Source organism: Phyllobates terribilis, unplaced genomic scaffold (genome assembly GCF_046119375.1).
Source record: "Phyllobates terribilis strain yellow unplaced genomic scaffold, ASM4611937v1 Scaffold_11__3_contigs__length_659146591, whole genome shotgun sequence".
NCBI lineage: Eukaryota > Metazoa > Chordata > Amphibia > Anura > Dendrobatidae > Phyllobates > Phyllobates terribilis.
The window spans coordinates 623,838,400-623,863,576 of NW_027362771.1; the positions used below are offsets into that span (position 1 = coordinate 623,838,400).

General features: G+C 50.4%; 2 protein-coding genes across 2 annotated transcripts in view; both read left to right on the forward strand.

Moving 5' to 3' along the window:
- Nucleotides 1–25,177, forward strand: part of LOC141167149 (uncharacterized) — a 1,037,600-nt gene that overhangs the window by 194,654 nt on the left and 817,769 nt on the right. The gene's annotated exons all lie outside the window — the stretch shown is intronic.
- The window catches only part of LOC141165662 (extracellular calcium-sensing receptor-like), a 71,770-nt gene that overhangs the window by 25,933 nt on the left and 20,660 nt on the right, over nt 1–25,177 (forward strand). The window contains exon 7 of the mRNA XM_073651435.1: nt 20,020–20,188. Within this exon, the coding sequence (XP_073507536.1) occupies nt 20,020–20,188 (169 nt within the window). The remainder of the gene's footprint in view (nt 1–20,019; nt 20,189–25,177) is intronic.

Below are 25,177 nucleotides of genomic sequence, written 5' to 3' on the forward strand. Positions count from 1 at the left end.
CATTATAGGGCGGTGGCTGAGGGCTCGGTGTAGTGACAGGCATCAAAGGTGCAACGGCCATTTTGGGGGCACATAACAAATCACATTCTGCAGCTTTCATGTATCCGAACAAAGGCTCGGCATTCTCTGTTCCCCCCTGCACCATCTACTCTAAAATGTGTCTGAGCCTGGTGCAGGAGTCCTAAATCACTCAACTTTCCCTTTCTCTGTGTAACACATTCTTTCTACACTGAAAGTTAAAGCCTGCCTGTACTGGATAAGCTTATCATGTTATACAAATTCCTAACATTCTTCTTGCCTTCTTGCCTTCCCGTAACTCCACTAATTGGCTTAACTCCTACAGCAGCATTCCACAACTTACGAGATCTTTCAAATTTGAATATACGCAACATTTTCTTATAGAATGCAATGATCTGTCGCGACTCAGATCACTGGTGCAGTCCACAGGTCGCCACTCCTCAGTGTAGAGCACACCTCAATACACTGATGAGATAGAGAGACACCTCAATCTAACTCCTTTCCTAGCCTTGAATGGCGACTTTACAGTGCGACTCACCACGGCACCCTGACTACAGGTCACCACCCGTCAGTGTAGAGACACCTCAATACACTGATGAGATAGAGAGACACCTCAATCTATCTCCTTTCCTACCACGGCACCACCCGACAGTGTAGAGACACCTCAATACACTGATGAGATAGAGAGACACCTCAATCTATCTCCTTTCCTACCACGGCACCACCCGACAGTGTAGAGACACCTCAATACACTGTTTCCTAACCTTGACTTTACAGCAGTCTCTGTGTTAGACGAAGAGCACTCCTCAATTCGTCACAGATTCTTTCTCCCTTACACTACAATTCAGGAATGCTTTGAAACCTCGACTATCAGTTACGGGAGGCAGCTATCTAAGAAAAGTACAGTGACCGGGGGAGGAGGAGGTGGTGTGCACACGAGCACGCGCAGGCATGCGACGTCACTCGTTTTAACACTTGCTGGTTCAGGACGTGGTGCGGGACGCCTAAGGTCTCACCACTCGACCGGTCACCCACCCAGACCCAACCTGACAACCCAACAGGAACCGCTGCGGCTGACACACAGGCAAGTGAGACATATAAAATACATCTCAACTTACCGTGTTCGATGGAGATTGATCAGGCCTCAAATTCAGCCACCGCGGTCACCACCAGGGAAGTCAGCAATATGGGTCCGGGAGGGCGGCGTACCGCTAGCCACGCCGCACGTTGAGCGCCATTTGTGGGGGTCGTGATGACATTCCACTCGTCCTCCAGTCACTCCAAATTCAAACTATGAGCATGGGTCAACCATTCAAAGAATGAGTCAGACAACAAGCTGGTTCAAACTCAGAGCACGCTCAAAAGACTACTACAGACAACGTTCTCAGCAATGTTCTGCGTTTATTCCTACATACACAAAACTAAATACACTACATAATGGGGAGGGGAAAGGGGTTGTCCGGGGCGGGGTAAGCCATGAAAGTCCAGTGTCTGGCCACTCCTGATTGGTCCACATCTCCTTATCTCAGTCTCTGGGCAGATATTGCAGCCGTCAGCTTATAATCTTGTTTCGCTTCTCTGAAATAAGTCTTGGCAACACTGGAACTGTCTTAGTTTAAGTTTCGATTTGAGTAATATGTAGCAAGGAAAGCTTATTGTTATATGACACAAAATGGTGGTTAGTACATAAGCAAAAAAGCGTATAAAAGTTACAAAAGTATAAAAGTTACAAATATATATATTCTCTTTTACGCCGACAGTTTTTGTTTTTGCATGTCAGAAATGTTTATTTCTAAATTTTGTGCACTGATATTGGTTTACCTGGTGAAAATAAACAAGTGAGATGGGATTATATTTGGTTTTTAATAAGTTACCTAATAATTCGGGACAGTAATAGTTACCTGCACAAACAGATATCCTCCTAAGATAGACAAATCTAAAAAAAAAACACTCCAACTTCCAAAAATATTAAGCTTGGATATTTATGAGTCTTTTGGGGTGATTGAGAACATAGTTGTTGATCAATAATAAAAATAATCCTCTAAAATACAACTTGCCTAATAATTCTGCACACAGTGTACTTACGGAGTCTGAATAGAGCCCTAATCAGTGTCAGCTCACCTGACCCCTGGGGGTGAGCAACTACTGCCGCACACCACCCTGGAGTGGTACCTGGCAGCTACCTGCCGCACAAGCCTGACCTCACCACTAGAGGCTCCGGTGAACACCAAGTTAACTGCTTTGTCACGCCCCTCCAGGGTAGACCCGGTCCATGGCACAGTGTATCCACACATCCACGTGAAACATGAGTGGGCTTAACATATACAGTGACATTCAGGTTGGTGGTTTGACTTTTCTGGGTTAGCATGGTTGCCATCGCTTTTGTCCACACAGCATGAAGCAAGAACCTCAACATCATAAGAAGAGGAAGTGCTGAGCAGAGCCTGATGACTTCCTAAGGGCATTCAGTGGCAGAACTTTCCTCAGACGTCCATTAATAACCTCACTGACAGCAGCCGAGACTGGAAGTGTCGAAATTTTGGCACGTGGCTCATATACCAGATTGAATAAATCCAGTTGTTTTGAAAAATTTTTTTCATTTCTTACATCATTTGCGATTAAATCCTGTGATTTTCATCATTCTACGACTTTTCCTTCTCGGTGTTGCAATTTCTTAGTTGAATGGTGTAGATTGAATCAATTCTGAACAAAATTGGGTGTACTATGGCACTCAAAAACAGATGCTGGGTGAAATGGGCTCGGAAAAAAAAGGGAGAAAACATGGCAGCTCCTGGCACAATAACTTCAAGATGGGTATGTGACCCCAGAGTACTAGAAACCCACCACAGAATTGCTCACCTTAGGAGGTTGTACAGGGGACAAGCACAGTACAGAGGGTCAGCGTGTGGTGTAGATCCGAATGCACAAGGAACCAGTTGCAGCAGTTGCTTCGGGGCTGGTGATGCCTGTTGGCACCCCTGAGGGTTCAGTCGCCACAGTGGTATCTCACTCTCAGGTAAGGAAGGAGTACAGCTCGGGACCCTAACACCTGCATCCAACACATACCAGCAGTGGGGGCAGGGCGAGATTGCTCCTTAGGGAGAACACAGTCCCGGGTCCCTTGCTGTTGGGAGGGGCTATGTAGTGGGTGTGGGTGGAGGAAGTAGCTTAGGGGAGCACATGAAGAAAGGTATAAATAGAGAAGCCATCTTGTTTAGACAGTCCAGTCAGAGTAGTAGCAGTGAGAGGGAACAGTCTACAGTTAGAGGAGTGCAGCAGGGCTCTGCAGGAGCTCTGCTCAGACAGAGGGCCTGAGGAGAGGCCCAGGACTGAAGGAGAAGGAGAGAGGAGCAGGAAGGGCTCCAGGAATGAGGAAGGGACCCCAGGGGTACGGGCAGTGCTGGAGGCCACCCGTACTCCCGAATCTACCAGGAGGTGGAGGGGTCAGGCCACACAAAGGGGACCGGTCCCTCAACTAGCAGAGCACTCCATTTCTCAACTAGAAATCGGAGGCTGCAGTATTTCAAGTCCTGCAGCCAACAGTCCATATCAGTCTCACCAAGAAGGTAGCTATAGAGGACCCAGGGGACGGAACAGACGTCGCCCGACAAGGCCCGCAGGTACCGGATTGGGACACTAGGTATGAGGTGCAGGGAGACGGCCAGAGAGAGAACACACAGAAGGGGGTTGTAGCATCAGCGTCTCTGCCTCCTGCCAGGCAGAGACGCCGTCCCTCTCACCTCCTCTCTCCCCGCGCTCCCCGCTCTCCTTCTCTTCCTGCTGTCGGCGCGCGCAGTCCCCCGGGCACCGTGCTTAGGGCGCGCGCACGCTCCCCCCCTCTTAAAGGGGCCGCGCGCGCCGTCCTAAGGAGTCCCCGGCCAATAGCCGAGGGTCCTCCCGTATATAAGGCACCTCCTCCAAAATGAAGGTGCCCAAGCAAAGTTGTTGCACAGTGTTACTTATCTCTGCTTCAGCCCTCAGGTTCCGCTGCTAGCCTGACTTCTCGTCCTGCCTGCCAGCCTGTTATCTGCCCGTTACCTGCCGAGTCTGCCAGCCCGCTCACCTGGGAGCGCTCGCCTGTTAACTGCCTACTACCTTCCGTGTCTGTCAGCCCTGCTCACCTGGGAGCGCTCGCCTGATACCTGCCTGTTACCTGCCGTGTCTGTCAGCCCACTCACCTGGGAGCACCCGCCTGTTACCTGCCGTGTCTGTCAGCCAGCTCACCTGGGAGCACCCGCCAGTTACCTTCCGTGTCTGTCAGCCCGCTCACCTGGAGCGCTCGCCTGTTACCTGCCTGTTACCAGACTGTCCATCTAGAGACTTCTGCCTGTCACTTGCCGCGACCACCTGACAGCCTACCAGGAGGCTCCCGCCTGTCACCTGCCGTGTCTACCAGTCCATCCTCCAGAACCACTCGTCAGCCTGCCTGCTGTGTCATCTGCTATACCGGTCAGTCCCAGCCATCTGACCCGTGGGAGTCACCTGCTCTCTTACAAGGTCGTCCACAGAGTAGCACCTGGTCCCTCTGCTTGGTCCCTCCCTGGTCACGGAGTCGTTAGCCGCCGTACAACCAAGGTCGGTCCGGGTTGATACTTAGTCATGCACCACAGCACAGAGGTTCCACCATCCGGACCCGTAACAGTTTGCTCAGGCCATGGAACCCGGTGGCACCCAAGCTCCCTCGCTCTCTGACCTATTCCAGGAGGTGTCCCGTCAGAGATCCCAACAGGAAACCCTCCTAAACTACCTACGGAGTGTCAACTCCCGCCTGGACACACTGAATGTTCCACCTGTGTCTGCCGCGAGTCGTACAACTCCCACTCCGGCAGCACCGCTGCCCACCAGTGCCATGGCATCCAGCCCCGGTCCCCGGCTTTCTGCACCTCCTCGTTTCGGAGGCGACCCCGCGCTAGCTCGGGGTTTCATAAATCAGTGCACCCTGCACTTTGAACTTTTGGCACACCAGTTTCCTTCCGATCGTGCCAAGGTGGCCTTCATCATGTCTCACCTCTCTGGAGAAGCACTGGCATGGCTGAATCCCCTGTTTGAGAGAGGGGATCCCCTGGTGTCCGATCGGTCGTCTTTCCTCGTTGCTTTCCGGAAAGTCTTCGAAGAACCTGGACGGAAAACCACTTCAGCCTCCTCTCTGCTTTGTATCCACCAAGGGAGTCTCACCGTGGGTGAATATGCCATACGGTTCCGTACCCTCGCTTCTGAGCTCGCCTGGGACAATGAGGCCCTGGTGTCTATCGTCTGGGAGGGCCTTTCTGGTCGGATTAAGGACGAGTTAGCCGGACGGGACATTCCTACCACCCTGGATGACCTGGTGTCGCTAGCTACCCAGATTGATATCCGTTTCCTGGAGCGTGCTAAAGAGACTACCCGGGAGCGAAGATTTCCTCGTCTGGCTCCTACCTTCCAGAGACCTACCTCTCAATCAGCCACTTCCCGGGCACGCTCGACCGAACGTATGCAGGTCGACCAGACCAAGATGGTCGAATCTCGCCAAGAGTGTCGCCGAGCCGAGGGGAGCTGTTTCTACTGTGCAGTAAGGAGCACTTCATCCGTTCCTGCCCGGTGAGGCCGGGAAACGCCAGTGTCTAGGACCGCTCAGAGAGGTCATCCTAGGCAAAAGTAAATCCTCTCCTTCCCTGACTTTGTCTGTCTCTATCTCCTGGGGAGAGAACCGCTATTTTGAACTTGCATACCTAGATTTCGGAGCAGCTGGGAACCTCATCTCCCAGTCCCTGGTAGAGAGATATCACATCCCCACCAAACCTCTGGCTGAACCATTGGCTGTCGCCGCCGTGGATGGAGGACTTCTTCCGGTATCCATCCTGCTCGTCACAGAGCCTATAACCCTGCAGGTGGGAATGCTGCACTCTGAGAAGATCTCCTTCCATGTACTTTCCGGTCTCTCTCACTCCCTATTGCTGGGTCTACCCTGGCTGCAGAGACATGGACCCGTGCTGAATTGGCAATCCGGCGAGGTTCTCCGTTGGGGGCAGGAGTGCCATGGGACCTGCCTGGTCCCTGTCCGCCCGCTTCGCCCTCCACTCACCCCGGCTAATCTACCCGGTTTACCGGCACCTTACTGGTCCTATGCAGATGTCTTCGATAAAAAGGAAGCAGAGACACTGCCACCTCATAGGCCATATGATTGCCCGATCGACCTGGTACCCGGAGCCACTCCGTCCCGTGGGCGTATTTACCCGTTGTCATCGGCCGAAACCCGGGCCATGTCGGAGTACATCAAGGAGAATCTGGCTAGAGGATTCATCCGGAAATCTACCTCCCCTGCGGGAGCCGAATTCTTCTTTGTCAAAAAGAAGGATGGCTCGCTACGTCCCTGTATAGACTATAGAGGACTCAATCAGATCACGGTCAAAAATAAATACCCCCTGCCGCTCATCTTCGAGTTGTTTGACCGCCTTAAGGGCGCTAGGATCTTTTCCAAGCTGGATCTACGTGGGGCGTATAACCTGGTCCGAATCCGTCAAGGAGACGAGTGGAAGACGGCATTCAATACCCGGGATGGTCACTACGAATACCGTGTGATGCCCTTCGGTCTCTGCAATGCTCCCTCCGTCTTCCAATAATTGGTCAACGACATCTTCCGTGATCTTCTTTACTCCTGCGTGGTGGTGTACCTGGACGATATCTTGGTCTTCTCTCCAGATCTTCCCACACACCGGAGGGATGTTCGTCAGGTCCTGCTTAGGCTCAGGCAGAACCACATCTATGCTAAATACGAGAAGTGCCTCTTCGAGCAGACCTCTCTTCCATTCCTGGGCTATGCTATCTCCCAGACAGTCTCTGCTGTCCTAAAGTGGCCCCGTCCGGAGGGGTTGAAGGTGATTCAGTGATTCCTGGGCTTCGCCAACTACTATCGTCTCTTCATTCCGCACTACTCTTCCCGGACAGCTCCCATATCTGCGCTCACCCGTAAGGGAGCAAATCCCAAGGTATGGTTGCCCAAAGCTGAGGAGGCCTTCCTTTCCTTAAAGCAAGCCTTCTCCTCTGCCCCAGTTCTACCTGGAGGTTGATGCTTCCTCCTCCGGAGCCGGAGCAGTGCTCACTCAAAAGTCTTCATCCGGGAGAATGGTAACCTGTGGTTTCTTCTCCAAACTCTTCTCCTCGTCTGAGCGCAACTACTCCATTGGAGATCGAGAACTGTTAGCCGTTAAATTGGCGCTGGAGGAGTGGTGCTATCTGCTTGAAGGGGCTCTATACCCGGTGATCATCTATACGGATCACAAAAATTTGGCATATCTCCAAAATGCCCAAAGACTCAATCCGTGTCAGGCCCGGTGGTCTTTGTTCTTCGACCGGTTCGACTTCGTCCTACATTTCTGCCCGGCGGACAAGAATGTCAAAGCCGATGCCTTGTCCCAATCCTTCCTGTCCTCCGATCAAGAGGAGGAGCCTATGCACATCATCGACCCCTCCAAAGTGATGCATGTGGCCCCCTTGGATCTTACTCGTCTTCCGCCCGGTAAGACGTTTGTAGCAGTACCAGATCGTGAGAAGGTTCTTCACTGGGGTCATTCATCTAAACTAGCCGGCCATGCTGGCCAAAAGAAGACCTTCCTGCTCATTACCCGGCATTACTGGTGGCCTACCCTGCGCAAGGATGTGGTAGACTTCGTCTCGGCCTGTTCATCCTGTGCCCGCAACAAAGTTCCCAGACATCTTCCAGCCGGTCGCCTCCTGCCTCTTCCTGTACCTGCTGCCCCGTGGCAGCACATTGCCATGGACTTTATTACTGATCTCCCACCTTCTGCCGGTTGTACAGTCATTTGGGTGGTCGCCGACCGCTTCTCTAAAATGGCCCACTTCATCCCTCTGCCTGGTCTCCCGTCTGCATCTCAGTTGGCCAAGGATTTCTTCCGTCATATCTTCTGTCTCCATGGTCTACCTCTCCACATTGTGTCGGATCGAGGGGTTCAGTTCACCTCATGTTTCTGGAGAGCTACCTGTAAGCTACTGGATGTCAGGCTGGATTTCTCCTCCGCCTACCATCCACAGTCCAATGGCCAAGAGGAGCGAATCAACCAAATCCTTACCAGCTACCTCCGGCACTTTGTTAACGCTCACCATACCGACTGGGTGGAGCTCCTACCTTGGGCCGAATTCTCCTACAACAACCATGAGAGCGAATCCACTTCGAAATCCCCGTTCTTCGTGGTCTACGGTCAACTTCCTCAGATCCCGTTTCCCATCTCCGCCTCGGTGGACAACCCTGCCATGGAGGCTCTTGTCAGCGAATTCTCCACCATTTGGGAGAATACCAGGTCCGCACTTCTTCAGTCATCCGAGCGGATGAAGAAACATGCTGACAAGAGACGTCTGGAGCCGCCTCAATTCCGCCCCGGAGATAAAGTCTGGCTCTCTTCCAAACATGTCCGACTCAAAATACCCTCCTATAAGTTGGGCCCTCGGTTCATCGGTCCATTCGAAATTCTCAAACAGATCAATCCAGCGGCCTACAAGTTAAAACTCCCGGCCACCTTACGGATTCCCAACTCCTTCCATGTGTCTCTCCTAAAACCAGTTGTGTTTAACTCTTTTTCCAACAATCCAGGTACTCCACCTGCTCCAGTTTCCGCTGAGGACATTTTTGAGGTAGAGAACATTCTGGCCACTAAGAGGGTAAGAGGAAAGACCCTTTTTCTTGTGGATTGGAAGGGGTTTGGCCCAGAGGAGAGAACTTGGGAACCCAGGGAGAACATTCATGCCCCGCTTCTCCTTGAAAATTTCCTTTCTGGCCTAAAAAAGAGGGGGCGTAAAGGGGGGGGTACTGTAGCATAGGCGTCTCTGCCTCCTGCCAGGCAGAGACGCCGTCCCTCTCACCTCCCCTCTCCCGCGCTCCCCGCTCTCCTTCTCTTCTTGCTGTCGGCGCGCGCAGTCCCCCGGGCACTGTGCTCAGGACACGCGCGCGCTCCCCCCCTCTTGAAGGGGCCGCGCGCGCCGTCCTAAGGAGTCCCCGGCCAATAGTCGAGGGTCCTCCCATATATAGGGCACCTCCTCCAAAATGGAGGTGCCCAAGCAAAGTTGTTGCACAGTGTTACTTATCTCTGCTTCAGCCCTCAGGTTCCGCTGCTAGCCTGACTTCTCATCCTGCCTGCCAGCCTGTTATCTGCCCGTTACCTGCCCAGTCTGCCAGCCCTCTCACCTGGGAGCGCTTGCCTGTTACCTGCCTATTACCTTCCATGTCTGTCAGCCCGCTCACCTGGGAACGCTCGCCTGTTACCTGCCTGTTACCTGCCGTGTCTGTCAGCCCGCTCACCTGGGAGCGCTCGCCTGTTACCTGCCTGTTACCTGCCGTGTCAGTCAGCCCGCTCATCTGGGAGCACTCGCCTGTTACCTGCCGTGTCTGTCAGCCCGCTCACCTGGGAGCACCCGCCAGTTACCTTCCGTGTTGGTCAGCCCGCTCACCTGGGAGCGCTCACCTGTTACCTGCCTGCTACCTTCCGTGTCTGTCAGCCCGCTCACCTGGAGCGCTCGCCTGTTACCTGCCTGTTACCAGACTGTCCATCTAGAGACTTCTGCCTGTCACTTGCCGTGACCACCTGACAGCCTACCCGGAGGCTCCCGCCTGTCACCTGCTGTGTCTACCAGTCCATCCTCCAGGACCACTCGTCAGCCTGCCTGCTGTGTCATCTGCTATACCGGTCAGTCCCAGCCATCTGACCCGTGGGAGTCACCTGCTTTCTTACAAGGTCGTCCCCAGAGTAGCACCTGGTCCCTCTGCTTGGTCCCTCCCTGGTCACGGAGTCGTTAGCTGCCGTACGACCAAGGTCGGTCCGAGTTGATACTTAGTCACGCCCCTCTGGGTCCCTCCTTGCACCACAGTACAGAGGTTCCACCACCTGGACCCGTAACAGGGGTCCCGCCAAGTACTCCGGAGATATCTGAGGGTGGACTGAACCCCTCCCTGAGTAAGCGCAGCACGACGAGGGAAGTTACGCTGGTACCTGTAACTTGGACTGCACCAACCGTGAGTAAAGACCCTGAGGACTGCACCCCACTGTCTCTGTGATTATTGCTGCGCCATCAACCCTGCACTACAATGCCCAGCATCATCTATAAGACATCTACACTGCACTGGAGCTAAGCTCTACCTGTGGAGAGCTGAACCAACCCTGCTGCACTTACATCAGCTCCAGAGGTTCTGCACAGCAGTGGCGGCTCCACATAGCCGCATACCACAGGTGGCGTCACGAACTATATATATAAAACTTTATTTATCCCCTGTAAATAACCCCTTTTGATTGACCACCCTGGGTCACGGACCGGGTCACCGCCACTGTGACATCTCCCCCAGCTAGTAACGACCGGCCCGGCACCGAGTACCCCACGGCCCAGGTGGCGTGTCACCTGCACATCCACACAAATACTGGAAATTAAATCTGGAGGAAAATATTGAGCCGTGGGCGCAATTGGTTGAGGAAGTTCAGATGGAATGAAAAGTTGATCCAGCGGGATATAGTCTGAAGTTTTTTTTTGTTAAATAGTTACTGAATTATAAAAACAAGCTACAAACAGGAATGACATGGAAGGTAAAGAGTCCATGCAACGCGTTTCAAAGCCGCATGGGCATCTTCATCAGGCATAATGGACCCTAGTCACTGGCTGCAATATATACACTGGGATAATAGGAAGTTTAAGTGCGGTGACCCCCAACCTCATAAAAATTATACAATACAAAAATACTATAAAAGGTGCAATGTAAAAAACAGAAGGTAATAATAATAATAATAAATTTTATTTATATAGCGCCAACATATTCTGCAGCACTTTACAATTAAGTAGGGACATATACAGACAATATAAAGAATTCAATGTAACATATTTCAACAGTTACAGGAGGAGTGAGGGCCCTGCTCGCAAGCTTACAATCTATATGGAAATGGGGGGACACAATAGGTAGAACATGGTCATCAGCCAGTATCTGTCTAAGAGCAGTTACCGTGTGGCATTTGGTGCATGGAGGATGTGGAGACAGATGAATAGTCAGGAGCAGATTAAGATTAACATTTAGGAAAGAAAAGGGGAGAGTTAGGTATTTGAGTTGAGGTGATAGGCTTGTCTAAACAGATGTGTTTTTAAAGTGTAAGGTGCCCCAGCGAGGTAGTCGTGGGCGAGCTGTAGCCCCCTCTCGCTCTGGCACCCTACAGACAATTAGTGTCCTTCCTCTGATGTGTAGCTGTGTACGTGGGGCTCTCCACTTACTTCAAACCATCCAATCGCGGCTATCTCCAGGCATTTCTCTTCTGGGACCAGGGCAGCAATAAATTCAAAGGACACGAGGTTCTTAACCAGAACTTGGACTTCACTTGGGGAAGTGGAATATGTACAGTATTTACAGGCAGATATAATGGATAAGGCCCGACAGGTTATTATCTCCCTCACAGGCGCTGGCAACATCTTCAGCCCTGGTTCCCTCTTTAAGTGAAGCATCTCTGTGACTCTAATCTCTAGCCCAAGAGACTCTTCTGCAATACCAACAGTGTTCCGGATCCAATATCTCCCCCACGTCTTAGCCTGGAGTCCTATTTATCTTCCTCTGCTTCCTGCAGACTAGAAGTGCCCCGGGTCCTCAATACCTCTGTTGAGTTTTTCCGACCGGCTAACAGGACTCTTGCGTAGGGAGACTTTTACACTGGTGATCCCACTGTCTGAGGGTATGGAGCTCCCGTCTACCCTAGCAGCCACCATATAGTCAGGCTGCCCGTACAGTTCACTGTCCTATCTCTTACTGACTCATCACTTCCTGCTCCTGGAAACTAAGCAGGGATTTTCCTAATGTGCCCACCCTCTGTGGGCTGCCATCACACAGCATTAACCCCATCACTGTCTGTAACACTGCTAGCAGACTCAACCTGACATCTGCACCCAGGATAGTGGCATCTTGTGGCTGGTTACAGGTACTGCAGCCCACAAGGAATTATGCCAGGAACAAGCTCTATAACACTCAAGGCTTGATCAGGGCACTAAGTTCCCCCTCTACTCTACTGACTGGACCACTGAAGCTAACCCCTTAGCTTGGCCTACCAACAGTTCAGAGAGGTCTAACTACGGGAACACTTTCTTTAACTACGTCAGTGCCAAAGGAAGGCTACGTCCTTCCCCACTATTACAAAAGCACGCTTTTAGACATGGAGGCTAGATATCAGTCAGATCGTTTGGGGCAGTGCATTCCAGAAAACTGGCGCGGCACAAGAGAAATCTTGGAGGCGGAGGTGTGAGGTTCGGATTAAGGAGGATGTTAGTTTTAGATCAGTTGCAGAACGGAGGGCACGGGAGGGGTGATAGACAAATGAGGGTTGAGATATAAGGCGGTGCAGAACTGTGGAGAGCTTTGTGGGTGAGAGAGATGAGTTTGTATTTGTATTGTATTCTATGGTGAATGGGTAACCAGTGCAATGACTGGCACAGGGTAGTGACGCGCCCCCTGGAGCCGTAGGGTACTCGGTAGCCGGGCCGGTCCTTTTTGGGGTAGTCACGGTGGCAGTGACCCGGTCCGTGGCCCAGGGCAGTCAATAAAATAAAGAATAGAGGGGAATAAAGATTTGTGACGCCACCCGTGGTATGCGCTATACAGTGGTGGCCAAAAGTATTGGCACCCCTGCAATTCTGTCAGATAATACTCAGTTTCTTCCTGAAAATGATTGCAATCACAAAGTCGTTGGTATTATTATCTTCATTTAATTTGTCTTCAATGAAAAAACACAAAAAGAATTGTCCTAAAGCCAAATTGGATGTAATTCCACACCAAACCTAAAAAAGGGGGTGGACAAAAGTATTGGCACTGTTTGAAAAATCATGTGATGCTTCTCTAATTCGTGTAATTAACAGCACCTGTAACTTACCTGTGGCACCTAACAGGTGTTGGCAATAACTAAATCACACTTGCAGCCAGTTAACATGGATTAAAGTTGACTCAACCTCTGTCCTGTGTCCTTGTGTGTACCACATTGAGCATGGAGAAAAGAAAGAAGACCAAAGAACTGTCTGAGGACTTGAGAAACCAAATTGTGAGGAAGCATGAGCAATCTCAAGGCTACAAGTCCATCTTTAAAGACCTGAATGTTCCTGTGTCTTCCGTGCGCAGTGTCATCAAGAAGTTTAAAGCCCATGGCACTGTGGCTAACCTCCCTAGATGTGGACGGAAAAGAAAAATTGACGAGAGATTTCAATGCAAGATTGTGCGGATGGTGGATAAAGAACCTCAACTAACATCCAAACAAGTTCAAGCTGCCCTGCAGTCCGAGGGTACAACAGTGTCAACCCGTACTATCCGTCGGCGTCTGAATGAAAAGGGACTGTATGGTAGGATACCCAGGAAGACCCCACTTCTTACCCCGAGACATAAAAAAGCCAGGCTGGAGTTTGCCAAAACTTACCTGAGAAAGCCTAAAACGTTTTGGAAGAATGTTCTCTGGTCAGATGAGACAAAAGTAGAGCTTTTTGGGAAAAAGCATCAACATAGAGTGTACAGGAAAAAAAAAGAGGCATTCAAAGAAAAGAACATGGTCCCTACAGTCAAACATGGTGGAGGTTCCCTGATGTTTTGGGGTTGCTTTGCTGCCTCTGGCACTGGACTGCTTGACCGTGTGCATGGCATTATGAAGTCTGAAGACTACCAACAAATTTTGCAGCAAAATGTAGGGCCCAGTGTGAGAAAGCTGGGTCTCCCTCAGAGGTCATGGGTTTTCCAGCAGGACAATGACCCAAAACACACTTCCAAAAGCACTATAAAATGGTTTGAGAGAAAGCACTGGAGACTTCTAAGGTGGCCAGCAATGAGTCCAGACCTGAATCCCATAGAACACCTGTGGAGAGATCTCAAAATGGCAGTTTGGAGAAGGCACCCTTCAAATATCAGGGACCTGGAAGCAGTTTGCCAAAGAAGAATGGTCTACAATTCCAGCAGAGCATTGTAAGAAACTCATTGATGGTTACCGGAAGCGGTTGTTCGCAGTTAATTTGGCTAGAGGTTGTGCAACCAAGTATTAGGCTGAGGGTGTCAATACTTTTGTCTGGCCCATTTATGGAGTTTTGTGTGAAATGATCAATGATTTGATTTTTGCTTCATTCTCTTTTGTGTTTTTTCCTTGCAAGCAAATTAAATGAAGATAATAAGACCAAAGAATTTGTGATTGCAATCATTTCCAGGAAGAAACTGAGTATTATCTGACAGAATTGCAGGGGTGTGGACTCCACACTTCCCGTGCCCCTAGGATCCTTTCTCTCCTCTGGAGCCTTTCTTACTGCTCCGGTCTCCTCTCTCCTACTGGGATCCTTTGACTGGGCCCCCTCGCCATATGAACCTTACTCCTCAATTGTCCTCACTTACTGAACTCCAGGACCAGAACCCTTCTAGATGTCTCAACCCTTCTTTTATACTCTCCCTTCAGTGCTCCCCTAAACTACTTCCTCCACCCACCTCCACTACTTAGTTCCATACTCCAGACCGGGGCCGGGTCTGTGCTCTCCCTCAGGAGCTATCTGGACCTTCCCTAAAGGAGTGATGTAGTGTTGGATGTGAGTGGTTGGGTCCCGGGTAGTGCTCCCTCCTTACCTGACCTGAGAGTGGGGTACCACACCACTGGCTGAGATGCAGTACCTCTGTGGCAACTGGACCCGCAGGGGCGCCACAGTAGAGGCATCAGTGAAGTGGCCTGATAGAAAAACGACCCTGGCTGCTGCATTCAGAATGGATTGGAGAGGGGAGGAGAGAGTTTGTTTAGAGGGAGACCAATTAGAAGACAGTTGCAGTAGTCCAGACGAGAGTGAATAAGAGCAACAGTAAGAGTTTTTGCAGTATCAAATGTGAGAAAAGGTCAGATTCTGGAGATGTTTTTAAGGTGCAGGTGACATGAGCGAGTGAGTGATTGAATATGGCGAATAAAGGAAAGTTGTGTGTCAAATATGACTCCAAGACAGCGATCTTGCTGCTTCGGAGTTATGGTGGTGCCACCCAAGGAAATTGAAAAGTCAGGTATTGGTAGGTTAGTAGAGGGAGGAAAAATAAGGAGTTCAGTTTTGGAGAGATTCAGTTTCAGATAGAGGGAGGACATGATGTTAGAGACAATGGACAGACAATCACTGGTATTTTGTATTAGGCTAAGTGCCCACGATGCAGAAATGCTCCGGATTTTCCTGAGCATTTCTGCATCTCCCTGGCAGAGAAACGCATGCGGATTTTATATGCTTTCTTCTTGCCAGGGACATGCGGATGTGAAGCGTTCTTCACATGCATTTCCACATGCGGATTGTCAAGCACTTTCCAAGCGGTTTTAGCATCATTTGGAAAAGTGCTTGACAACTTGGTCACACTATATAAATCCATGCAACCGGCATGGATTTATATAGTGTGACTGTAAAAGAATGGTAAAAAATAAATATTATACTTACCTTCTGATGGCCCCCGGTCTCCTTATCCGATTCGTCGGTCTTTCCGTTGTCTAGTGGTGGTCTAAAAGGACCTTCCATGATGTCATTTAGTCATTGACGGGTCACGCGACCGCCAATGTCAGCGGTCGCGTGACCCTTCACATGACTAAATGACGTCATGGCAGGTCCTTTTAGACCATCGCGAGCTGCCGGCGAGCCAGGACGGATCGCTATGGAGACCGGGGGCCATCGGAAGGTAAGTTTAATGTATATTTTTTATTTTATTCTTTTTTTTTTTACAGGTACTATGGTACCCTGGTCTGAAGGAGAGTCTCCTCTTCTCCAAACCTGGGTACCATCCACACATTGAACCGCATGATATCCGCATGTGCACGGGTAGTCATACGGATATTATGCGATTTAATGCAATTCCGCAAAATAATTGGTAATGCTGCGGATTTTTCCGCAATGATAATCCGCAGCGGATATTTCCGCAGCATGTACACAGCACATGCGAATTATCATTGGGGAACATGGCAGACCTTCTACCAAGCAGTTTTTAAGCGTTTCTGCAGCAGAATTGCAAAGTGGGCACACAGCCTTAGATGTCAGGTGAAGAAGTGTATAGTTGGGTGTCATCAGCATAGAGATGATACTGGAAACCAAATCAGCTGATGGTTTGCCCAATAGGGGCAGTATACAAGGAGGAAGGGGCCTCGGATTGATCCTTGTGGAACCCTGATAGTAAGGGGAAGATTAGAGGAAGAGGAGCCGGTAAAAGATACCGTGAAGGAGCGGTCAGAGAGATAGGAGGAGAACCAGGAGAGAGCGGTGTCCTTGAGGCCTACAGAGCAGAGCATAGTGAGGAGGAGCTGGTGATCCACAGTGTCAAAAGCGGCAGAGAGATCCAGGAGAAACAGCAGGGAGTAGTGACCATTAGATTTAGCTGTTAGTAGATCATTAGAGACATTAGTGAGGGCAGTTTCAGTGGAGTGTGAGGAGCGGAAACCGGATTGTAAAGGGTCGAGAAGAGAGTTTGACGCGCCCAGGGGATGGGGATGACTCGGCGCCCGGGCATTGTTGTTGCCTGATCTCGGGGGATGTCGCGGTGGTCGGCTCCCGAGCCCATACCCTGGGGTCACTCTTAAAAGAAGGGGGAAAGTTGTATGGGATAGGGATGTTCGTGACACCACCTGTGGTGTCTGGTGAGCATCACCAGGGCTGCGACAGTCCTCTGAGGCTGGTGTTTAGGCAGCTTCATTGGTACGACTCCCCACAGGTGGAGTGGGGCCTCAGGGCAGTGTAAGTGTAGGGATGCAGGACAGAGGGGACCCAGCCGGGTCAGAGGAAGAATAGGCACACACACAACAGTTCACTTCAGTACCTTTACTGGTGGGGTTTCTGGCACGGTCCAGGGTACTTCAGTGTGAAGGGTGCATATCAGGACTCTCCCCAGTGAGCAGGTGTGGGGCCTCCTGTTCCTTGCCTTTCCTTGATAAGTTTCTGACCTGCCTGGAGCTAGGCCTAACTTGGTCTCTGTCTTGCACCTGCTGACCTGGTGGTAGGGCCTTCTGTTGTAGATCACACTCCCTGGTCTCTTGGGCCTCCGTGACTCCTGACCCTGGTACACAATCAGCTTTTGGTGTTCCTGGGACATATAGTTCGCCAGGGGTTCCGGTTGTTTCTGCTGGATGTAAGGAATCCCTGCAGACGCGGACCCGGTGTCCGGTAAATGGTCTTGGGGTGAGCTGGTTAAGCTCCTCTGCCCCCCTATGTTGCTTGCTTACTCCACTCGCCTTCGGCCACACTCGGGGCCCTCACTCGGCTTCACACGGGCAGTAGGTCTCGCTACTCTTCACCGCTCTTTTGGCGTCGGCACACCCTAGGCTCACTAACTCGAGCTCTCTGAGTCTGGACTGAACTGACTGAGCTCCACTGCAGGCTAGCTTCTGCAGGAGCTCCTCTCAACAGACTCTCCTTCTCACAGACAGACTGCCTAACTCCACCCTCCAGTATATATATATCCCTATCCGGGCTCCCACTGGTGGTCTGAGGTGGTAGGGTGGAGGTGTGTGAATGCTATGAGGGCCTCTTGTAGAGAAGTAAGTCCATGCACCCCTCTGGGATCTGTGGCACCAATGCGCAGCAGGGCACCACAAGTTATCTGAGCGATAGCGGATTAGACGGGAGTTCTAGGAGTTCAGAGATGAAGGAAAGATTAGAGACCGGTCTATAGTTATAAGTGCAGTTCTCGTCCAGGGATGGCTTTTTAAGTAAAGGGGTTATCAAAAAAGGTACAATAAATGCAGAGATAAAACATGAGGATAATGACAATAATCAAATGAATGGAGGGTGGAAAAAAGTAAATTACCTGTTCACAGATAAAAAGCTGAAAATGGACAGATAAAGTCATATGATTAGAATGGCACTGCTGGTCATAGAGGGTGTGCCTGATAGAGGCCCTACTAATGTAGAGCAGAACCTAGGCCCAGACTGGTTATAATGGAGTTTGATGGTGGAGGGAGCTAAGAGAGAGTCACAAAAGAGTGGAGCACCAGGAAATGGGTTAACGGTCTGCTGGGACTTCTAAGGTCCAACAGTCATAAAAAAAAAAGTAGATTAAAGGCAGTGTAATCTGTCCAGAGGTCCAGATCTACTCAAACCTTTCCACCCAATCTTTTAGAAGAGCTGTAAGCATTTTGCTGATTATGTACCGTTTACAGTCATTTATACATGCTAAAAGCAAATATAGAAATGATGCCCAAGTGTTCTGCCAAAGATGTTGTCATGTCCTAAAGTAGATTATAAATGATTTCGAGATGAGCAGTCATAGTGTAAGACAGCACAGGAGGGAAACAGATTAATGAGTGTAGAACAGGCTGTTTGCTACCACCAATTACCATCCGTGTACCTATAGATCTATTTGTTGATGTCATCTTGACATTACTAAGGCCCTGTTTTGGTTAAAGTGTTGCATGGGGTTGGATACAGTCCTAGTAGACCTCAGAGTGTCATATATGACTTTTCAGGGCAACTGGAGGTTTTGCAGTATTTTAGACTCATTGTGAATCGAATCCCTCTGAAGCTAATTTTTAAGAAAAATTCTACGAAACTGGATAATTTTTAATTCAAAGTATTCACTCATCTCAATCTCTGAGTCTTCTCTTTCCGCACATTGTCTGTACAGTCTGTACAGTCATAGATAGCAGAATATTACATGGACCATCTTAGCTCATGGACAATACTCATTAGTCATTGGGCAGCTTTAAGTCCTTGTTTCATCTCTGATAAAGCAAAAAGCTAAATGTATTTAGACGTTCCTAAAATTTCAGGTGTTCTCAAGATTGACTGATCCAAAAGGCTCCCACAGATGTTATCGAGTTGGGATCTGTACAACCTCATAACCAGCCAGATGGTATGGCTTCACCTGGGACATAGAGCCTAATAGAGTTTAGGATTAACAGGAGAGAGTTTAGGGGCCCAGTTGCAGATTTTGTATTTGGGCCCCAGTTGCATGTTACGCATCTGGACCTGGATATACATGTAAAGAATTGTAAAATGCCCATTACAGTCAAAGGGCATCCATTTACTTCGGTGGACTCTAGTGGATCTGGTGCAGTTTTCTCATAGAAACCTTATGTTAATCCAAATCACCATAAATATCAACGTCTACTGTGATGGTTATCCAAAATCAATGACTTAGGCCACGGCCCCACTATCAGTATTTGGTCAGTATTTTTTCTCAGGAGTGGGAGCCAAAACCAGGCGAGGAACAATCAGAGAAAAGGTATAATAGAAACAAGTGGATTTTTGACCCACTCCTGGTTTTGGCTCCCACTGAGAAAAAATACTGATTGAATACTGACCAAATACTGATAGTGGGGCCGTGGCCTTAAAGTTACAATTGAGCTATTTTTGTCATGGGACCTCATGATTCCTGGTGACATGTCCATATTGAAATTGCTAAAAGATCCAAATAGTGCCATCCCAATGGTACCATTATGATCTATGCTCAGATTTAACAAGAACCATATTTGGATGTTCTCCACTTGCTTGCATCTATTTTTCCTTTCCATGTCATTGGCTAGTGTCTTTCAACTTTGACCCTTTCATTTCACCATTATGTCTTTGACGATCCATAACAAGAAATCCCATTTGATAGCCCAGGTGGTGACCATGGTCCCGAGACATCTTCTATCCCCATGATATTAGTTGACTGAGCTGTCACAGAAAAGATTATGTGGATAATGAACGTAATATTTTATCCCTCTGGGCGGCTTGTCATATAAAAAGACATAACCCTACTCAACAGTCAACAGTGAGGAATCGAGTGCGGGGAACACTGTGCTTCTTGCCATAAACCTCCTCGAATCCCTCTTAATGCCTTCTTCTATTTCGTGCAATTTATTATTATTTTCAACATTTTATTTTTTTTTAACTCAGGGAATCTCAGTAAATTGCTTTCTCCTTCTTATCCCCAGTCTTGGAAAGCAATGCTGGTTCCTTCTCTCTTGAAACTGGTCGTGTTATTCTGTGGTGCCCTTTTCTACCAGAGGTTTACTCGAGATTTGTTGCTCTTCACTTGTCTTCTGATTCCAGGTGCTGGAGGATTGGTAATAGACCAAGGGTGCAAGATTCAGGGGAATAATATATCAGGCCTTTATCGAGATGGAGACATTATCATTGGTGGTATATTCCCGGTTCACGTTTATAGGACCTACCATGAGTTGACCTTCAAAAACCCACCACCACCAGTGACCTGCAACACGTGAGTAGAACATCAGCTATATTTTATAGATCTTGAAGTCCTACTGTCAGCCATAATCTAGAAATGTAGCTATGACCAGAAGATATAGAGGGTGCGTTGGTAGCAGTTGCGCTTAGACATTGTTATTTTAGGGGTCCAAAAAGACCTTGTGCTACATAAGAGGACTTCAGTATTAGAAATAGTATATGGTAGTGGGGGCCAATAGCATTTATTATTGGAATTTAAGAACTTCAAGTTACACCTCAGACTCATCAAGGAAACTGAGATATTGGGAGAGGTTTGGCAGTGTTAGTGTTCACAACAGACACAACGATAGTCAAGACCAATTATTCCAGATGCTTCTGAATTTCACCTAGGTCAGAAATAGAGCAACATCTATGTAAATTATATGTAAAAACATATGTAATATATGCTTAATCCATCTAGCCTTGTATCCAAATTTTTCCCCACAGCCCTATGAGTTAATAAACAACACACTTGATGCCAAAATAATTACTTACATAAAACAGTGTAAGATGTGTTTTAAGTCCCTTGGGTCATCCCTTTCTTGGATCCCGAGGATTGTGATTTAATTGAAATGGCCATTTCACTAGAGAAGGTTCTCCAGGCCATTCAATTGGGCAAATCTGTTATGCACACGCCCGGGCTGAGCGGCGTGTGCGTGTGATTGTAGTGATTCCACTGGACCGTGCCGGAGAGTGAATGCCTGGAGGGGCGTAACTAGGTATTCACCCGATCCGTCCAGGGTCGCACGACGGCATACGACGCCAGTGCACCAAGGAGGAACCGAGCAGAGGGACCAGGTGCTACTCCAGGACAGACCCCGGACACGGCTGTTGACCCACACAGGGGAATACAGGAACAGACTGGTAGGCTGGCACACAGACTGGTGGGTATAGGCAGGCACGACTGGTATGCAGGCAGGCAGGTATGCAGGCAGGGGGGTACAGGCAAGCACAGCTAGAGTGCAGACAGGGAGGCACTAGCAGGTAGGAACACAGGCGGGATAGGACCCAGTACACACTGGGACTCAGGAACAATACAGCCAGAGGGGTACAGGCAAGCACAGCTAGAGTGCAGACAGGGAGGCACTAGCAGGTAGGGACACTGGCGGGATAGGACCCAGTACACACTGGGACTCATGAACAGAACCACAGATGTGGCGGACAAACACAGCAGAGTGAGGCCGCCCAGAGAGGTGAGCGAGAACAGGGCAGGACAAGGCCGCCTGGAGCGGTGAGCAAGAGTAGAGCAGGACAAGGCCGCCAGGAGCGGTGAACAAAGGATCAGAGCTGAGCAAGACTGCTGGAGCAGTGAGCAAGAGTAAAGCAGGACGAGGCCGCCTGGAGCGGTGAGCAAGAGTGGAGCGAGACTGCCGGAGCAGCGAGCAAAAGGGTCAGAGCGGAGCAAGGCTGCCGGAGCAGCGAGCAAAGGAGTCAGAGCAGGCTAGAACCGCCGGAGCGGTAAGCAAAGGAGTCAGAGCAGGCTAGAACCGCCGGAGCGGTGAGCAAAGGAGTCAGAGCAGGCAAGGCTGAGTAGGGGGGACAGGGCTCTGTTCACACGGAACAGACAGGAAGGGAAAGGCAGAGCCAGACACCCACAGGGTACTTGCAGTGAAGTAGCGAGTGGACCACAAACTCACAAACGGGAGTACAGAGACAACAGGCAGGAGTTAGGTACGAGTTCAGACTCTGCAGAAAAAGGAAAGGAACAGACATAGAGAAAAGACAGATGAAAGATAGGAGAGAGTACAGACTGGAACTGAGTGTACGGACGAGACCGACACAGGAGCGGGACACAGGAGCGGGTCTGGGAATACGGCCCCCAGAGAGGCGGGACGAACAGGCAAGGAGCGTGTTCAGACAGGACAGACAAGATACAGGAGCAGGTCTGGGTAATCGGCCCCCAGAGAGGCGGGACGAACAGGCAAGGAGCGTGTTCAGACAGGACAGACAAGATACAGGAACGGATCTAGGTAATCGGCCCCTAGAAGGCGGGAGGAACAGGCTAGGAGCGTGTTCAGACAGGACTGGAAATACAGCCTCCAGGAAAGGCAGCAGGCAAGAGTACACAGACAGGACTCAGTTCAGACACGGGAACTGATACCGCAAGGCAGGAGACAAAGACAGGACTCAGCTCAGACACGGGAACTGATACCGCAAGGCAGGAGACATAGACAGGACTCAGCTCAGACACGGGAACTGATACCGCAAGGCAGGAGACATAGACAGGACTCAGTTCAGACACGGGAACTGATACCGCAAGACAGGAGACAAAGAAGGGGACCTGGCACCTTCAGAGTGAAAGCACACACTGAATGAAACACTATGCTCAGGCAGGGATAGATGGGAGCAGCTGAGCTATATACCAGGTGACAGACAGCAATAGGCTGAGGACGCACAAGGGGTGTGACCCACAGCAGGTACAAAAAGCAGGAAGTGATCGGGCGCCGCCCTTAAGCAGCAGAAACAGACACAAACAGACAGCATGGAGGGAAGCCAGAGAGACATTCTGGACTGGAGATCAAGTGCGCGCTCTTGCACAGTGGGAGATGGACCACCATGCAAGGATGCCGCCAGGTATGTTACAGTACCCCCCCCCCTTACGCCCCCTCTTCTTCAGGCCTGCCAGAATCTTCCGCAGGGAATTCGAGGACCAGTCGTTCACTTCAAGGAGATCACTTCCACTGTCCACAGGAAAAACTGATCTCATCTGGTTAGCTAGGATGCTACCTCCTATCCAGCCATCCTCAGCAACAGACGAAACGGGTGGAGTACCAGGAACAGCACACAAGGAAGTCTCTCTCCACATATTTTCAGGTGGCACCCCAGAGGGTACAGGAGACAACTGGAAGTCCTTCACCGGGTTGGAGGGGGACAGAGACTTGGGGGTAATCTCTGCTTCGAGGTACATCTTGTCAAGCTCACAGGAAGAAATAGACGGGTTATCAGGTACATAATGAGGAAAAGTCAGTGTCTCTTTGTTATCTGGTGGTACCCCGGAGGATTCAGGAAACAACTGGAGGTCCTCCGCCGGGTCAGAAGAGTGCAGAGGCTCAGAGAAAACATCTGCTTCAGAGTACACTAGGTCGGACTCACTGGACGAAGCAGGCGAGGTATCGGGTACCGAGTATAGGAAAGTCTCTGTCCATTCACCACCAGGTGGCACCCCAAAGGGTTCTGGAGACAACTGGCGGTCCTCCGCCTGGTCAGAGGGGTGTAGAGACTCACGGGTAACCTCTGCTTCAGAGTACACTAGGTCGGACTCACTGGACGAAGCAAGCGAGGTATCAGATCTAGGATATAGGAAAGTCTCTGTCCATTCACCACCAGGTGGCACCCAGAAGGGTTCTGGAGACAACTGGAGGTCCTCCGCCTGGTCGGAGGGGTGTAGAGACTCGGGAGTAACCACTGCTTCGGAGTACACTAGGTTGGACTCAGTGGACGAAGCGAGCGAGGTATCAGGTACAGAGTATAGGAGAGTCTCTGTCCTTTCGCTACCAGGTAGCACCCCGAAGGGTTCTGGAGACAACTGGAGGTCCTCCGCCTGGTCGGAGGGGTGTAGAGACTCAGGAGTAACCTCTGCTTCGGAGTACACTAGGTTGGACTCACTGGACGAAGCGAGCGAGGTATCAGGTACAGAGTATAGGAGAGTCTCTGTCCTTTCGCTACCAGGTAGCACCCCGAAGGGTTCAGGAGACAACTGGAGGTCCTCCGCCTGGTCGGAGGGGTGTAGAGACTCGGGGGTAACTACCACTTTGGGGTACCCATTGTCAGGCTCACAGGACGAAGCGGACAAAGTATCGAGTACCTGGTGTAGAGAAGTCTCTCTCCATTTGTCATCGAGTGGTATCCCGGAGGATTCAGGAGGCAACAGGGGGTCCTCCACCAGGTAGTAGAGGTGCACAGACTCTGAGGTAACCACAGCTTTGGAGCATCCTTGGACATGCACACCGGTTAAAGTGGGTGAAGCATCTGATGCCGGGTGCAGGAAGTTCTCCTGTGTGGAGTCTGGATGGGCAGAAGTCTCTTCGGGCAGGAGAACTGGTGCACTACCCACGCACATTACCCGTTGGGGCTTCTCCGGGATACAGGGAGATGAAGCTTCAGTAGGGACTTCAAGGTTGGGGTCAGGAGGTCTCAGGGAGGACAGACCCTGGCGTGACGGCTTGCCTCTACGTCTAGCACGTCTGGACTGCCTCTTGAGGTTGGGAGAAGTATTCCGGAAAGCGTAGTCACCCTGTGAGGATTCTGGGTGGGCAGTAGTCTCATTGGGCTGGAGGACTATTGCGCTACCCACACACATTACCCATCGGGGCTGCTCCGGGATATTGGGAAGTGAAGCTTCAGCAGGGGCTTCAGGGTTAGGGTCCTCGAAGACCATACGAAAGGCCACCAGGAAGGCCTGCAGGTCAAGGACGACAGGATCCCATGCTTCCCATAGGGGGGTGACCCATTTCAAGGCATCACCCGCTAGGTAGTCAATCATAAAGGCCACTTTAGCCCAATCGGAAGGAAAATAGAGAGGGTAGGCCTTAAAGTGTAGCATGCATTGCTCCACAAATGCACGACACTGTCTTGGATCCCCATAGTAACGTGGCGGATCCGCAGGAACGAGAGCTGATAGATCCATCTGGACGGTGCGTAATTGCCTGGAACTCAGCTAAGGAAAAAAAAAAATGTATTTATTTAATTTAATGCATGTATTCGCTGGAAAACTTCTCAGAGAGCGAAGGCCGTGGGGCTCAACGGGAACCATGGCCTGAGCATGCTGTTATGCACACGCCCGGGCTGAGCGGCGTGTGCGTGTGATTGTAGTGATTCCACTGGACCGTGCCGGAGAGTGAATGCCTGGAGGGGCTTAACTAGGTATTCACCCGATCCGACCAGGGTCGCACGACGGCATACGACGCCAGTGCACCAAGGAGGAACCGAGCAGAGGGACCAGGTGCTACTCCAGGACAGACCCCGGACACGGCTGTTGACCCAC